Source organism: Otolemur garnettii, unplaced genomic scaffold (assembly GCF_000181295.1).
Source record: "Otolemur garnettii isolate 467f Iridium unplaced genomic scaffold, OtoGar3 scaffold00067, whole genome shotgun sequence".
Classification (NCBI taxonomy): domain Eukaryota; kingdom Metazoa; phylum Chordata; class Mammalia; order Primates; family Galagidae; genus Otolemur; species Otolemur garnettii.
The window spans coordinates 6,263,270-6,280,353 of record NW_003852462.1 but is presented as its reverse complement, the minus strand read 5'-3'; the positions used below and the strand labels follow the sequence as shown (position 1 = coordinate 6,280,353).

General features: G+C 50.8%; 1 protein-coding gene across 10 annotated transcripts in view; it reads right to left on the bottom strand.

Annotated features, from left to right (window-relative positions):
• H6PD (hexose-6-phosphate dehydrogenase/glucose 1-dehydrogenase) overlaps positions 1-17,084 on the bottom strand; it is a 31,191-nt gene that overhangs the window by 7,002 nt on the left and 7,105 nt on the right. For all 10 annotated transcript variants that reach the window (XM_023515195.1, XM_023515197.1, XM_023515194.1 and 7 more), the window contains 3 exons: positions 14,832-15,468; positions 13,607-13,724; positions 882-1,151 (listed from right to left, as the gene is read on the bottom strand). In XM_023515195.1, coding sequence (XP_023370963.1) covers positions 882-1,151; positions 13,607-13,724; positions 14,832-15,468 — 1,025 coding nt within the window. The remainder of the gene's footprint in view (positions 1-881; positions 1,152-13,606; positions 13,725-14,831; positions 15,469-17,084) is intronic.

Sequence of the window (17,084 nt, the reverse complement as noted above, 5' to 3'; positions counted from 1 at the left end):
CTCTTGATGCCCCCTTAGAGTCATGGCCTCCGGGCAGAAGAGAACAGGGCAGCCTCTAACCCAAGACTGTGAAAGGGAGGCTGGGGGATGCCACAGAGACAGGCACTTCCCTCCTCTCCCTCCTGTTGTGGAGCACACAGGAGGCACCTGAAGCAAGGTCAGGTACAGGTGGGGGGCAGGGCCCTCACAGAGGCCCAAGCAGTGTGCAGAGTGAGGGGGATGAGGGGACACAGGGCCAGGGTGGTGAGAACCAGATGCTTACTGGACCCACAACCAAGTTCTGGGCCTTGTTTAGTTTCCATAACTTCACTAAAGCCTCATACTTCCTCACCTATAAAGGGAGGCAGTAACCATACCTCCTCGTGGTTGTGTTTGAGGAGTAAGTGGGATAAAGTGCCTAGTGTGTGGTCATTACCCGCTGAGGAGCTTCCCTCTCCCAGAAAGCTCTGGGCCTTTGGAACTGTCCAGGGGATGCCCTAGTGGGCATCAGCCTGACCAGCATGGTGCCAGTCCCCTGGAAGTGTCTCCAGCTGAGGCTGGGCAGGTTTGCAGCCTCCCTTGGGAGGCCAGCAGTGACCCCTGCGAGGGCAGCAGCTGGGGCTGAGCCTCATACAGCAGATTCTCAGGACCCATCTGCTGACACGAGAAGGCAGCCATCAGGACGTCCCTCCCTGAGAGAGCACAGAGCAGGTGACCTGCAGCTTTAGGCTGCCAGATGGCCAGAGAGGCAGAGGAATGTCATCCTTGTCACTGAACACCCTTCTGAAAATCCCAGGTGAAGTCCCTTCCACCCTAAAGCAAAGGGTGCCTGGGGCTGGAAAGCTGCTTCCAGTGGGGATTGAGGATGAGACCAGCAGCCCCTGCCCGGGGCCCGGGCCCACCTGCAAAGGTTGGCGTCAGGCTGTGGAAGCTGTCTGGCTTCTGCAGCTCTCTGCGCACCTGCTCACTGTAAGCCTGGTACTGGCCCACGACGGCACTGCCCTTCTGCAGGCCCTGCAGCGCCTGGAAGACCTGAAGCTTGTGCTGCAGCACGGCCTCCGCGCTGCTGACGTTGTGTGGCAGCTCCATGGCCACCAGGGTGAGGACCTCGGTCAGGTGGTTCTGGAGGATGTCTCGAATGACGCCATACTCCTCGTAGAAGCTGGTGCGACCTGGGTGGGATGTCATAAAGGAGCCAATGCATCAGATAGCACCATGCTGATGGGCGCCAAGACTCCAAGCCCCACACATGTCCTGCACCCTCACTCCCCAGTACCAAGGGTCTGCGAAAACTTTACATGTGGGAGGCAACCTCAGTGAGAGGAGGGGCATCTTGGAGCCACTTCCCTTCAGTGAGTACTATGCTCTTGTTTTGGGGGTTTTTTTTTTGAGACAGTTTTTCTTTGTTGCCCTGGGTAGAGTGGCTTCATCATAGCTCACAGCAACGTCAAACTCCTGGGCTCAGGTGATCCACTTGCCTCAGCTTCCTGAGTAGCTGAAACTACAAGTGCCTGCTACAACACCCAGCTATTTTTTAGAGATGGGATCTTGCTCTTGCTCAGGCTGGTCTTAAACTTCTGAGCTCAGGCAATCCACCCACCTCTGCCTCCCAGAATGCTAGGATTACAGGCGTGAGCCACTATGCTGGGCCAATGAGAACTATTCTAAGAGATTATGTCAGATCCTCGGGCCTCTCCCCAAATCTGCATGGGGAAGGCTCTACCCTAGAGAAGGGCATACTGTACTGGGGAGGGAGGGTGTGCCCAGCCCTCAGCCCTGCCCCACCCCAGGCACTGGCCAGCAGAAAGCTTGGCAGTGGGAGGCTGTGACACCCGTGGGATGGCCCCAGAGCCTGTCTGCTGCTAACTAGCGTGTGATCATGGGCGAGTTATGTAACTTTTGTTTCTGCATCCTGCCCTTAAATGAGGCTAACAAATGCCATCCCAATACTAAGTGCACACGTGAGCCAGAAAATGTGCAGGGAAGTGGGGGAAGTAGGAAGGAGAAGATAGGAAGTAAATAAAATTATAGACTAACGGTGACAGAGGGTGATGGGCAGCCCCTCTGACATCTGAAGAGTCAGCCCTGCAAAAAGCTAGAGAGAGCGTCTCAGATGAATGGACCTCTAAGTGCAAAAGCCTGGGCTGAAGTGTCACTGAAGCAGGAGCTCTCCTGAAACACTGGGGCTGGGGGGAAGGGGAGACGCCACCCAGAGTCTGAACTGACTGCACTCGGTGATGGATGACAAGAACCTGAGCAAAAAGGCGACCCCACAGGTGACCCCTAGAATTGGGGCCTAAGCAGTGGGACAGGCGGCGGTGGCATTTACAGACCCAAGAAGGCTGGGAGAATAACCGTTGGATGGAGGGAAACGCACACACTCCATTTTAATGGTAGGTTAAGCTTAAGACATCCAGGTGGAGAGGCTGAGCCGGCAGGTGCATGGGGTCTCTGTGAGGATAAAAGGAAGCAGCTCCCAGAGAACTCTAAGCACACAGCTGGACAGTAACAGGCGATGCTGACTGTGGGCCTGCCTTAGCCTGAGCCCCAGACAGAGGCCAGTCCTCCCCACACTCACAAAGTCCCCACACGGCAGGTGCCACGATTACTCTGGCTTACACACGAGGAGGGAGGCTGGTCAGGGCAGGGTCAGGATCTGGTTAACTGTGTGCTCCACTCCACTCCTTCCTCCAAGGCTCACTCTGAGTGAGGGACTCAGATGCACATGACTGTCTCAAAGCTTAGGGTTCAAGTGCACACACCTCGTATGGAGTGGTCACATGCCATTGACTTGCAAACACCAAATCCATCCACGCCACTACACACGGAGAGCCTGACATGATGGACGACCCTCTCTCAGACGCTTCTGTGTGCATCACTCACCCAGCTAAGTCCTTCTGCTCAGCCCTACGGGCTCAGCTCCCAGCCCACGCAACTATAATGTAGTGCCTGTTTCTCTCTTCCCTGCTCGACTGCAGCGCCATCAGAACAGGCCCTGTGTCTATCTTCCCAATGCTGGGTCCCCGGCTCCTAACACAGTGCCACACTCAAGACACTTGACAGCAGAGAGACCACAGACACACGTGTCATCGTGGACAAATCTCAAAAATGTGTTGTGAGAGAGAAACATGATTACCTTGCTGAATTAAAAATTAATTTGAAAATAGGATATAAAATAACCAGGATAAACAGAACGCTAATGAAGGAAGAACACAGCTGGAAATTAGAATGTCAATAGATGTGTTTTACAGATTAGAAACAGGTGAGGAAGGCAGGTCTCAATCAATTACCCCAAACGCAGGATAGAGACAGACAGATCCGCACTCGGACGCTGACAGGATGACTCTTCTTCAAAATTAAATAACAGATAATTTAGAGATTCGGACAGATATAAAAACAATATAGAGAAGTAAAGACATAATCTCCCCAAAATTTGGAACAGTAAAGAAGAAATGAGATAGCATTTCGGGAGGGACACACAGGAGATGATGTTCTTTTTTAAAAACTGGGTGGTAGGCACATCAGTGTTCGTTATAATACATATATAATCTATGACATGTATTATTTTATTTTATTCTATTTTAGTTTTTGAGACAGAATCTTGCTCTGTTGCCCAGGCTGGAGTGCCTGGGAATCAGCCTTGCTCACAGCAACTTCAGACTCCTAGGCTCAAGTGATTCTCCTGCCTGAGCATCCCAAGTAGCTGGCCCAGCTAATTTTTTCTTTTTTTTTCTTTTTAGGAGAGATGGGGTCTCACTCTCGCTCAGGGTTCAAGTGATCCTTCCATCTCAGCCTCCCAGAGTGCCAGGATTATAGACATGCACCAGTGCACCCAGCCTGATGGGCATTGTTTAAACATTAGTTTTACCCAGTATCTAGTTCATATTTAATTCAAAGAGATAGGCTCGGCGCCTGTGGCTCAAGCAGTTAAGGCACCAGCCACATACACCTAAGGTGGCGGGTTCGAATCCCCAGCCCGGACCCGCCAAACAACAATGATGGCTGCAACCAAAAAATGGCCAGGTGTTGTGGCGTGCGCCTGTAGTCCCAGCTACTTGGGAGGCTGAGGCAGGAGACTCGCTTGAGCCCAGGAGTTGGAGGTTGCTGTGAGTGAGATGCCATGGCACTCTACCCAGGGGGATAGCTTGAGGCTCCGTCTCAAAAAAAAAAAAAAAAAAAAATTCAAAGAGATAAAAAGTAATGTTTCAAGGCTTATCTATGTCATACCTGTATCAGTCCTTCATTCATTTTTATTGGCAAATAATCTTCTGATGTATGGATATGCCACATTTTGTTTTATCCTTTCAACAGTTAGTTGACCTTTGGGTCACCTCCAGTTTTTCTGCTATTTCAAATAGTGTTGCTATGAACGGTCTTGTACAAGTTTTTGTGTAGACAAACATTATTTCCCATGGGTACGTTAAGTGAAGTAAGGTGGTCACAAAAGGCCACACATTATATGATTCCATGTATATGAAATGATCAGAATAGGCAAATCTACGAAGATACAAAGTGGGCTGGTATTTTCCTAGGACTAAGGAAACAGATGGGAGAATTGGGGATGACAGTTAAATGGTATAGGATTTCTTTTGAGGATAATGACAGCATTCTAAAATTGGTGGTAGTGACAGATGTACAACTCTGTGAATATGGTAAAAGGAAAAAAAAAAAACCAAAACAGATTAAAAAAAATAATGGATCCTAGTTCAGACCTGAAGAAGGGACCATCATACTCCTTTACAGTGGCCACCCTGGGTCCTGGGCACCAGACCTGGGCCACCTTCCCTGAAGGGGCTGGCACTGGGCTCCCTCAGGCTGCTGCACTGTGAGGAGGACCAGGCCAAAGCTGGTGGAGCAAACTGCCCCCAATTCAGCCCAGCATGCCGTTCCCAACAGTAGCAGCAGTGTGGAGCGGCAAGAAATGGAGCTGGCAGCTGCTGGTAGGAAGGTGCCCTCACTCCCGAGAGAAATCTGACTGCTTAGTTCTCAACCAGAACTTGAAGGCACAGCTATGGCCAGGGATGGTCAGCCCTGAAAGGAGCAGGACGATCCACCCCAACTGGACCGTGCACCCAACATGGCAACTGCAGACCTGGGGAGGGAAACAACGGCTGAGCTCCCCTCGCCCCATGGGTTCTGGTCTTCAAAGTTCTTATGATGTTGTTGAGAAGACATCAAGAAAAAGATAATAATGATAATAACATTGTATTATGTTAATCCATTTATATAAGCAAGATCTACTAACACCCTCATTTTTTTTAAATGTAAGGAGCATGAGGTTCAGAGAGTTAGGTAACTTGCCCAAGGTCACACAACTGGTAAAGAGGTAAAAATGAGATTCGTAATCAGGCAGTGGGCCCCAGAGCTTGCAATCCTTACCACCAAGACATCTCCCTCTTAACTTCTACTAACTCCACTGTACAAAGGAATAGTGAACTCTGCGGAGTGTGGGCACATGGTGACCAAATCTTCCAATTTTTCAGAAGAATGCAAAAATTTGCATCCTTAAAGTATAATCTCTTGATCCTTAAATGTGCATGAATAATTCAGGTGTTTTAAAATGCTGTGTGTCTCAAAGTAATGTGTGTGTGGGCTGACTCTGCCCCTGGGCCACATCCTAGCTGGGTGGCCAGCAGGAGCCACACAGCAGGGGCTCCTCACAAGTTCAGGCTCCCATGGGGTGCGGCCAGCAGGAGCCACACAGCAGGGGCTCCTCACAAGTTCAGGCTCCCATGGGGTGCGGCCGGCAGGAGCACCCTGTGACACAGAATCACAGGCACTGAATAGAGGGAAAGGGCCTTGGAAACTAGACTGAGGAATGAAGGAGTTATTAAGACTTCTTGGCTTCAGTCAAACAGAGTTAGGATCTAGCAATTCCGCTCCCAGGTTTATACTCAAGAGAAATAAAAACGTATAGCCGTTTGAAAACTTGTTCATTGCGACATTATTCGTAACTGCCAAAATGTAGATACCCAAATGCCCATAAGCTGCTGACTAGATAAATGAAACATAGCATATGCATACAGTGAAATATCACTCAGCGACAGAAAGTATAATGAAGTCCTGATACACGCTACAACATGGATGAACTTTAAAAATACCATACCAAGTCCTAATAAGCCAAACACAAAAGTCTACATACTGTAAGATCCCATTTATGCAAAATGTCCAGGAGAGGCAAATCTACAGAGAGAATGTACACTGGTGGTTGCCAGGGGCTGGGACAGAGGGAACTTGGGGGGTGACAACTCAGGGCTATAAGGGTTTGGGGTTTTTTTTTTAGTGATGAAAATATTCTAAAATTGGAATGGACGCACAACTTTGTGAAGAGACTAAAACCCACTGGATAATCTACTTTAAATAGGTGAACTTTATAGCATGTGAGTTTTATCTCAATAAAACTTAAAAAAAAAGTTTTAGAGCACGGAAGTGGAACTGCAAAGAGGCACTTTGGGAAAATGAAGCCATCTGAGGTCCGAGAGATGAACTGACAGAGATGGGTCAGTGGTGACACAATCAACCAGGCACTAACAGCGAAATGCACAGGCGTTGTTTAGTAGGTAGACAGAAACCTGCTGGTGGTCGGCTGGATGCACGAATGGTGGTACAGAGTCATGGTCGGAGTGTGGTCCCTGAAGCCAGGCTCTGCCGTCTTTCTGCCCTGTGACCTTCAGCAAGGGACGCTACCTCATGTATGAAAGGGCAATAATCAAGAATCCCGGTACCTCCCTGGTAGTTCATACACATGCCGGGGGTGGAGCAAGAGGAAGCACTCGTAAATGACAGCTGGCACGGTCTGCTGTTGATTAGGGACTGTACAAAAGGGGTTACCAGCCACGCCACTCAGAACACTTCTTTGGACATAAATAAGTTAATCAAAGTAGCTGGTATTTCATGAGAAAAGGCAATGATGTTTTTGAGACTGCCCTTTATAAGATGAAAGGCCGTAAGGTGGGAACTGTAGTAGGAGTTTGACCTCTGCAAAGGCACAGGCACAGTGGAAACAGACACACATACAACCAGCCCTTGTTCCCTCACTTGCTTTCTACAATTGCTTCCCACCCCAGGAATCAAACATAGCTGGGAGTCATGAAGATTCTTGGCTTTCTTCACTGCTCCTGTAGCAAACACCACCCTTGTGGAACCTAAGGCTGGTTTTTGAGATACCCTTTCAGACCCTGCATTCATGTGGACCAAATGACCCAGCCAGAACAGTGGCCCATGCCAAGGAACTAACTCAGCTGGACTTGCACTGACACAGCACAAGAAGACAATTTCTGTGTTCATCCACAGCTGCAGACCCAATTTCCTATCCCTGTGCCTGCCAAACTATCTTTAAAAACCCCGGCTACCAAATTCTCAGAGAGACGGATTTAAGGATCCTCCTGTCTTTTTGTTTTTTTTGAGACGGAGCCTCAAGCTATCCCCCTGGGTAGAGTGCCATGGCATCACACTCACAGCAACCTCCAACTCCTGGGCTCAAGCGAGTCTCCTGCCTCAACCTCCCAAGTAGCTGGGACTACAGGCGCCCGCCACAGCGCCTGGCGCCCTGTCTCTTTGCATGGCGCCCAGGACATTAAACCCTTCCTCCACCGTGACCCCTGCTGTCTCAGGGTATTGGCTTCCTCTTGAGCAGCAGGAAATGAATCTGGTTGGGCTGTAACAGTTTGAGTTCTAAATCTGCTGAATCTGAAGTAATGATGTAACATTCCAGGAAAATAGCTCAAAGACAGCTACGTGTGTAAGACTAGGGCTTGGAGAGACCATGGAGGCTGGAGATAAAACGAGATTTCCTTAAACCTAAAATACCATCAAGGGTGAAAACATCGATGTCCTACAAGCAGTACAAATGGGCCCACCTGTTCCACCATGGCCCCCCATCAAGGGTAAACCTGACTTCACAGAGGTCCAGAGGTGAAAGACGTGTGCTTTAGAATCAATGAATTACAGCAGATCTACATAGAAAGAGGATAGCTAAAGCTTTAAAAACAGATGAATTTTTGATGGAGAGATGGCAATGGAGTCTTTAAAAGCCTGGTTATCTGCTTACTATTCATTAATTTGGCAAATCCCTAAGTGGCCCTTTTCCTATTTTTATCCTTTCTCAATTCTCAGGAAGAATGCATTATGCGGGTTTACTACCCGCTGAGTAAAAGACTGCTTCCTTTATTCCTTAATTTCAAGCTTCAGGGGGTGCGCCTGTGCTTAACACAGCCATAGATTTATGGACCTTGCTCCTCTTCTGGTCAGCTGTCTTCAGATTTTAAGAGCAGTGGCCAGGCCTTGGGGAAGAGGCCACACCTGGACAGGAAGTGATGTCCAAAGTGTTGATTTTTTTCTAGTGACTGCCAGTTATTATAGACCGTTTTTTCCTTAAAATGATCTATATTGGCTCCTGGTATCTTTTCCTAGGCTGAAAGTTGAGGGTTAAAACCCATCAGTACATGAAAAGGATTTAAGAAGCACAACCAGGCAGGACAATCAGAAGAAAGACCCCCCGTAAACGTGACCCCAATCTGTGCAAATCCAGAGCTGGTTCACAGCCAAGTATGGCAAAGTAAGAAGACCCTCTTGTCTGCCCCCTGGTCACAGGGCTCAGCTAGAAAGCACTGTTTACCCTTTGGCCTAGAAATTCCACTGCAAAAGTATCCTTACAGGGAAGATTATTTTTTTAATGCTCATAAATGTTCTAGAATTAGTGGGTGTATAACTTCCTGAATATACTATAAACTGTAGAATGTTATACTGTAAAAGGGTAAATTTGATGATACATGAATTATATCTCAATTTTTAAAAAAAATCACAAAAAATATCATTTAAAATAGCAAAAAACTAGAAACAACCAAAATGCTTAGTAACAGAATTTATACCATATATTGTGCGGTATGAATTTTAAATATGTATATTAAAAGTGTGTGTGAGAGAGAAATATTAGGTGAAGCAGAGACATAAAAGAGTATTACACACCATGACAGGTCTATATATAATAATCCAATATAAATCACATAGAACTCAGAGTCGCTGTAAGAACATTGCCGGCTACCTCTCCTTGCAAACTTGGAAGGGGAACAACATTTCCATTTGTAAAGTATTTCCGTGTACATTATCTGACTTAATCCTTAAAACCACCCCGAGAGGTTATCAGCATTATATGGAGCTATGCTGAAGGTCACAGCCTTCAGAACCAGGACCACAAACCCCCTCCTCATTGCCTCTACAATATAGGAGATCCAGGTTTTTTCAGCAAAAACAGATTTTTTTTTTAAAGCAAAAGAATAATAACTAAAAGCCAGCTGCAATCCCTACCAACACCTTCTGGGATTACTAAAAATAAAAAGAGGTGAGGGCCAAGGAGAGCACGGGTGCACTGGCCGGCCGGCTGTCTGGCATGCTCTCTGGACAGGAGGCCAGGCAGCTGCCCTAGGCTCGCCTTGCAGATAGCTCTGCAGATGGGGCGGGAAGGGGAGCTAGCCCTGCTGAGCGAGCTCCCAGCCCCTGCTGGCAGCCTGGGATGGAGGGCAGGGCAGCTGGTGTGTGCCTGGGAGGACCCTGGCTGCCTTGGTCCCTTGGTGAGAAGCACTGAGCAGTCACTCCAACCCCCAGAGGTGAACAGGCACCAGGCTCCTTTCCCCAGTGTCCAGAGAGGGACCCTCCCACACACAGCTGCCCTCAGGAGCTCTCCCTCATTCCCAGAGGGGAAACTAAGGCAGCAGAGAGACTGTTTTTGAGCACATTCTGCTAGGAATGCCAACTGCTGACAGCCTGGCCAGACTGGGAGGCTGTGCCGCAAGGTGGTCAGAGCTGCCGGAGACCTTGGTTCCAATTCCAGCACTCCCAGAAGAGGTAGCCCGACCCAGACAGCTCAACACTTGCCCGTTAATGGCAAGGTCCCTCCTGCCTACAGAGCCTTTCCCATTGCCATGAGGAGGGCCAGCCAGGGTCATCTCCTCATAGAGGCAAAGTGACCGTCCTTCTATGGTGCATGCTGCTGCTTCAGGAAACCCTAGTCAGGGTACCCAGGGTATCTGTGACTCCCAGGGGCTCACTGGATGGGGACTCCTGGGAAGAACACCCCAGGTTAGACTGAGAGGGAGCTAAGTGCTGGATCACTTCTTCCTTTCCTCCCCCCTCCGGCCTGTGCAGCAGCCTTGACTCTGCAGCAAACTCCTCTGGGCCAGAGGCTGCAGCAAAAAAAAAAAAAAAAACCCAAAAAAACCCCCAAACCTCAGCCATAGAGGGAGGGAGCCAGGGAAGCAGCTTCCACCCATTTGTGAATGGGGGTGGGGTAAGATGTTCAAATGACCTTGCAGCTCAGAAGTCCCCGTCCCAGAGTCTACAGCATCTCTGGACCAGGAAGGCTCCATTTCCCAGGCCTGGCTTGTAGCCCCTTCCCTTCCCAGCACCCAGGGTGGTGGTCTGAGCTGCCAGCGGGTGCCTGGTTGGTCCAGGGCTACCCCTGCACAGGAGTCAGCCAGGGGTGCACAGCTGCAGGGCAGTATGCCAGCTGGGGGATCTGCCAGACCACTGGGCAGGGTCAGAGAGGGAGGGCTGGGGGAATGGAGGGAGAAGGGCTTGTGTACTTTGTCCTGCTTAATGGTCAGACTGCAGGGCTCCGAATCCTGTGGTGGAAATGCTCTGCCCACTCTGGCCCACCACAGAGGCTGCCAGAAGGGCAGTCTCTGCTTCAGCCTGCTCCCCCTACACGGACTTGCTGGGTACAGCGCTCCTGGCTGTGCTGGGGTGTGTTGTAGGACTGCAGCTCCTGTTCTTTCTCTCTAGCCTGAACCCCAGACAGGGGGTCCCCTGACAGTCTGGAGCAGTGCTTAAGCCACCAGCAATGCACCAGACTACCTTCTCGGGATACAGACAAAGGCGTGTCCTCTGGCACATAGACACACTCATTCTCTTGCCAAGTGCCCACCATGTCCGAAGGCCCCACTACTGGGGGGGGGGGCACAGTGGCAGGTAGTCACCCCTTATTACCAGCCATTCTGGGCCAGTGTACACAACTGGCAGGCAAACAGGCCACCCAGGGAAACCCAAATCTCAGGACAAATGCAGTCCTGTTGACCACTCTGACAAGGACGCCGAGCTGAACTAGCCCACCTTGGAGACACCTTCACTAGTTGTAAGCCCTCAGGACAGGCAGGCTCTCTGCTGCCTGTCCTCTGCCTGGATGCCCTTTGCCTCTGGGCTAAAGGCACAGAACCCAGCTGAGTGGAAAGGCTTTGTGCCCTGGGGCTGAGGGGCAGGGGCAGTGTGACCCTACCCCTCAGAGCCCCACAACTCAGAACCCACACAGCAGCCTTGAAGACAGAACCCCAGATGCCTTTCCCTCCCCGACCTTGGGGATAGCCAGCCCCAGCCATTGTGTTCAAATAGCAAACAGACCTTCCCAGGCTTCTGCCTTTCTGCCTTGTCTTTGCTATTCTTTCCCTAAAAGCCAAAGGTGCCTTTCTTGGAATAATCAGGTCTGCAGTCTCCCTAGCCCCTGCCTCCACAGGGGCCTTACCAAAATCCCGCAAATGACATGAGATGCCTAGAAGGAAATGGGGTGGGAGGGTTGGGAGAAATAAGAGGTGATTGTGCCAATGGGTAACTGAACATTATGGGTCTTCTTAATCCCAGGGTGGGCACAGGAAGAGAGGCAGAGAGCAGTCCATGGTTCCCATGAATAGGCAGAGAGAGGTGCAGGTGGCCGCCACTGGCCCATAGCAGGGAGGCAGGGCCACACTCCCTTTCTGCTCCAGGCTCTGCCCCTGTCTGTAGCTCATCTCTCTGCAGACAAAGCAAGGACAAGGAGCAGCGCACAGGCCTAGAGGGACATCAGACACTCAAGCACAGGAGGAGACCCATGGCCTGGGCCCTTGCTGAGGACCAGGACAGGAGACCAAGAAGGGCTGTGGGAGGGTTCCCCCAAGGCTAGCTGCTGGGGGACAGGACCTCTCTTCCAATGCGGGTTCTGAGTGGAGAAGCCAGACCCTTCTCCAGCATGGCCACGTTCAAGGCCTGGCTCAGGAAGTCCTGCCTGGCCGCCTGCCCCCCAAAGCACTGCCCGCCTAGGACTCAGTGTCACCGTCAGAGTGTGATCATATTGTCACCCCTTCTGATTCAGAGAATCTGTGCAGAATCAGGGGACAGAGGCTACACCTGAGATCTCACCGCAGCGCTTCAGCCCTGCAGAGAGCTTCTACTAAATACATTCAAAGAGGAAAACAGAGAAAGCTGAAGAGAGTCAACAAGGGGAAAAGAAAGAAAAAGAAAATGGCAAAGAGAAAAAATGAGTTAAAGAGAAAAAGAGGGCTAGGAGCCTGTGGCTCAAGTGGCTAAGGTGCCAGTCATGTACACCTAAGGTGGCAAGTATGAATCCAGCCCGGGTCCGCCAAATGATGACTGCAACCAAAAAAAATAGCCAGGCGTTATGGCAGGCACCTATAGTCCCAGCTACTTGGGAGGCTGAGGCAGGAGACTCGCTTGAGCCCAGGAATTGGAGGTTGCTGTGAGCTGTGATGCCACGGCACTCTACCCAGGGGGAGACAGCTTGAGGCTCCATCTCAAAAAAAAAAAAAAAAAGAGAAGAAGAGAAAGAGACCGACCTCCTAGTGCCCCTGGGTCTGAGGGCTCTGGGCCCTCCCCCCAGGCCAGGTGCACACGGTGGGGTGGGCGTGGGGCCACGGCCTCCACTGCTCCCACTGCAGCTGCAGAAAGCAGTCACAGCTTTCTGGGATGAGGGGGACACTAACACTGTGCTGGCAGGACCACCCAGCTGTGCTGAGCCTGGGTGCTGAGGCCAGACTGCTGCCCCAGGGTCAGGCTCCACCACTGTCTCCACCACAAAGCTCTTCCGCGGGTGGAGCCCACCTCACACAGCTGCCAGGGGATTTAGTACATGGTAAGAATTAGCTTTCATCACTATTAAGAACCAATGCTTTACATATACACAGTCACTGCTCAGAAACGTGTGACATCCTGAATGCCAGAGCTTGGAAGGCCCTTAGCTGTCATCACACACACAACCTGCTCGCCTCACAGATGAGGGAAGTGAGGTGCAGACACAGCCTGATGCTGGGCCGTGGTGTTCCTTCTGAGTTTATTCCATACTTCTGAGGTGTAGGGTAGGTGCCGAGGAGGAGGTTCCTTCCTGGAACCCAGCTGGTGGGAGAGGCAGACCGGACAAGGACAAGTCAAGGGTAACACAAGGCAGAGAGGGTGGGTGAGGGGAATGTGGGAACAAGGGGGGCACCCCAGGTAGGAGCTCCTGCAAGTACAAAACTCAGAGAAGGCCTCACATGGCTCTGATGGTCCCCACCACACTCATGGGAAACGCAGGGTCACTTTTAGCACCGACTGCCAACCGCTCCCTGCATCTGCGCCAGGTTATTTCATGGGGCCACATGCCCCCCACAGGCAGCCATGGCTATTTGGGCTTTGCCAGCAGGCACCCTGAGCTTTAGCCTGGTTCAGAGCCGGGCACACAGCAGGCCCTAGAGGGAAACCACATACCAGCAGGAAACTTCCCTCTGAGAATCACTGGCCAAGGCACAGAGGCCTGGCCAAGGCCCTGGCCCTGCAGGGCCCAATGCCTCGCCGCAGACAGCAGGCATGCAAGAACCACTCACGCACGCACCTGCTGCGTCCACACTCTCCTTCACAACGATCTCCACCCGCTCCACGTGGTGCCGGTTCCAGAGGCTGTCCAAGGCCTTGCGGTTCTGGTCTCGGAAAGGCAGGATCTGAGCCACGGCCTGTCAGGGAAGAGGACTGTGTACTGTGGGTTCTTCTCAGTGAAGAGAGAGCCCAGCCTTGAAGGGCTGCAAACGTCTCTATTCCCTCCGCAGAGGAGAAGGCGCTCTCTGAGCAATAGTTCCCAGACCTCAGGGTTTCACAGCCCAGGGAAGGACTCCCAAAGCTTTCCAGAGACCTCCATGAGGTTACCGACTTTGCCAAGAAAGAAAATATTTTAAATTGCCCATCTCCTGTTCTTATTAACGTTTAATAAAATTAAGGTAACACCAAAAACATAGCATGAGATGTTTCAAGCTGAACTCATTCAGTATTTGTTCTCATTTTGCCATAACCAAGTGACAACTTCCCCAGGACTGGCACTGCTCAGAGCACCACTAAACTGGGTGGGATAGAACATGATGCCTCTGTCCTCGACAACTCTCTGTAGCCACATGGCCCTGGGCTCCCCAGCCTCTGGACCCAAGAACACAGCTGCTGGTATACTCTCTGCAGGGGTTTCTGGCACTGGTTGCCCAGAAGGGCCTCTGAGCAATGTGCAAGTGAACCGGCCAGCGACCTGCATCACTCAAGAGGTCAGCCCCATGCTCCTGTCCCAGGCCTGGCTAAAAAGCATAGCCTTAAGAGTCCCACTGCTCCCAACTTGGTTTTAAAGATCTTGTTACCAGCCTGTGGCTCAAAAGAGAACTTGGGAAGACTTTGAAAAAGGGCAGGTGGGTGCAGAATAAGAAAGCTAATTTGAATTCCTACAGCATATATAACTGGAAGCTGCCTGCAGACACCAGAATCCCTGGACCACATGTGGAGAGGATACAGGGTAGTGCTGAGACCTCAGAGCTCAGACCCTGGCTGGGAAACAAAGAGAACCAAGGATCTACAGAGAACAGGAGAGGCTAGATGCACAGACAAGGATCACAGTCCTGCTCCGCTCACCTACTCACTCCTTTTCCTTTGACCCTTGCCTCCTGCTCACCTTCAAGGAGGCCACGGGAGCACAGATTTCACTATGCCTTTAGGCCTAATTCCACCCTTGGTGGTGTGGCTCTCTTGATGGGGTCCACTGGCACCCAGCTAACCCCAACACTGGTAGGCTCCAAGCTGATGCTCACCTGCTTGCCCAGGTAATGGTCCACCCGGTACATCTCCTCCTCCTGGAAAAAGCTCCCGAGCTCTGTGGCTAGCTGCTGGGCTGAGTGGTGGTCATGGCCAAAGGGTTTCTCAAGGACCACGCGCAGCCAGGCGCCTGGGCCTGGGCGGCAGCTGCTGTTGATATTACGGGCAATGTCTACATAGGCGAAGGGTGGCACAGAGAAGTAGAAAATCCTGCCAGCCTCCTGGAGGCCTTCGTGCTGGATCTGTGCCTCAATGTCCTTGCTCAGAGCCCGGTAGTCCTCAGCCGTCTTCAGCTGGCGGTACTGGCTCAGCTGCAGGAACTGATCTTTGCGTTCAGCACAGTGACTGGGTGCCACGTCCTTGGGACAGGAAAGGGTTTCCAGGGCCTTGGCCATGAGCTCTTGGCCCTGCTTGGGGGCCGTCAGGGCAGCCCCATGAAAGCTAAAACGGTGGCCCTTCCCTGCCTCATCCAGGTAGAGATGGAAAAGCCCCTGCCATAAGTACTTCTTGGCCAAGTCTCCAGTTGCTCCCAGCAGGATTACGGAAACATGTCCCTGGGGCTGCTGGGCCTGCAGGCAGCCCAGAAGGGCCACGCTCACCGCCACTGTGAGCATCTTCCAAATGCCTGGGTGCCTGGGGTGCACAGAAAGACAGACAAGGAAGGAGGAAGTATCAGACATGCTTCTGGTGGCTGTGACACAGAACAAATACATTTCCTGGGCATCACATATTTCCTGCCTGGCAAGAGACAGCCACATGTTTCTTGAGAAAATGTCACAGGCCCATAGCTCTCCCATCCTGGGCAGCTGTGCCAGGAAGTCAGTGAGTATGGAGCCTGCCTTGCAAACAAGGACAGTGCCTGGGGAGGTTGTAGGCCACTTGCTAGATGTGACCACTTGCTGCCAGGGGCACAGGAAAGTGGCACAAGCCACCAGGGAGGCCCACAAGGCTGGGAGTGGAGCTGACCATTCTATGACAAGGCCAATCTCATCCAGGGGCAGCACAGGTCACCAGGACCAGCAGGGCAGGCCACAGATGACAGCTGGCCCTGTGAGAGGATACGATCACCTCATCTCACCTCTCGCTCTCCTTTTACCCACATGTACTAGGTTCCAAGTACAAAATCTCCAAGACTAAGACTTACTACAGCAAAGCAATTACAAACACACTGTGGAACCAGCTGCCTGGCTTTGAATCCCAGCTCAACCCCTTAGTAATGGGACAATTATTCAACCTGGCTGTACCTCAGTTTTCTCATTTGAAATGGGGGTAAGAATGACACCTACATAAGAGTTGTTATAAGGATAAAATGAGTTAATGTTTAGATTATACTTAAGACAGTGCCCACCACCTATTAAGCAGTATGAAGCTGTAGCTATCATCAGCTGGAAGCCACCTCAAATATATTCATAATAGCAGCAAACACTTAATGTTAGTATGTGCCAAATACAAGTATTTATGTTCATTAGCTCTCACTGAATCCAGACAAGAATCCCAAACAGAACCACATGGGGTAGCTCCTATCACAGCCCCCTCTTTTACAAAGCTGAGGTTCAGACAGATGACAGTCCCGTGATGAGGAAGTGGGGAGCTGGACTGACAATAGACCCCTGGCTCCTGAGCTACGCAGGCTGCAATTGCATGCTACAGCCCCCAAGTAAGCCCACTGCTGGCTAATGTCCAGGTCGAGGCAGCTGCTGCAGGGGCCTCGGTCAGGTCATACACATACTAGAGAACTTGTTTTTTTCTGGCTTTCTGTTCTGATGCAGTTTATAGGGTTTACTGCGCTGAATTCCTACTCCACAGCCCTGCAGTTCAGTTTCCCACCAAGGCGAGGGCTGTGAGAGAAGGGCAGAAGTGAGGAAGAAGGCCATCAGATAGACAGTGGAGCTCAATTTACAATCGCCAGGATGTGGAAACAACCTAAAATCCCTACAACTCAGGAATGGATTAACAAACTATGCTACATGCACACCACAGAATACTATTAAGCCATAAAAAAGATGGTGACTTTACATCTTTTGTAATATTGTAGATGGAGTTGAAACACATTCTTGTTAGTAAGTATCACAAGAATTGAAAAGCAAATATCCAATATACTCAATAGTAATATGAAGCCAGCAGGTGACTCAATGCATGCCCAAATAGGAGAAAAGCTCATTTCAATTTAAGTTGGGATGAGGGGTATCGAGGGAGGGGGAAGAGTTTGGGGTGCTCTCACTGAATGCACATGGGGTGGGAGTTTGAGT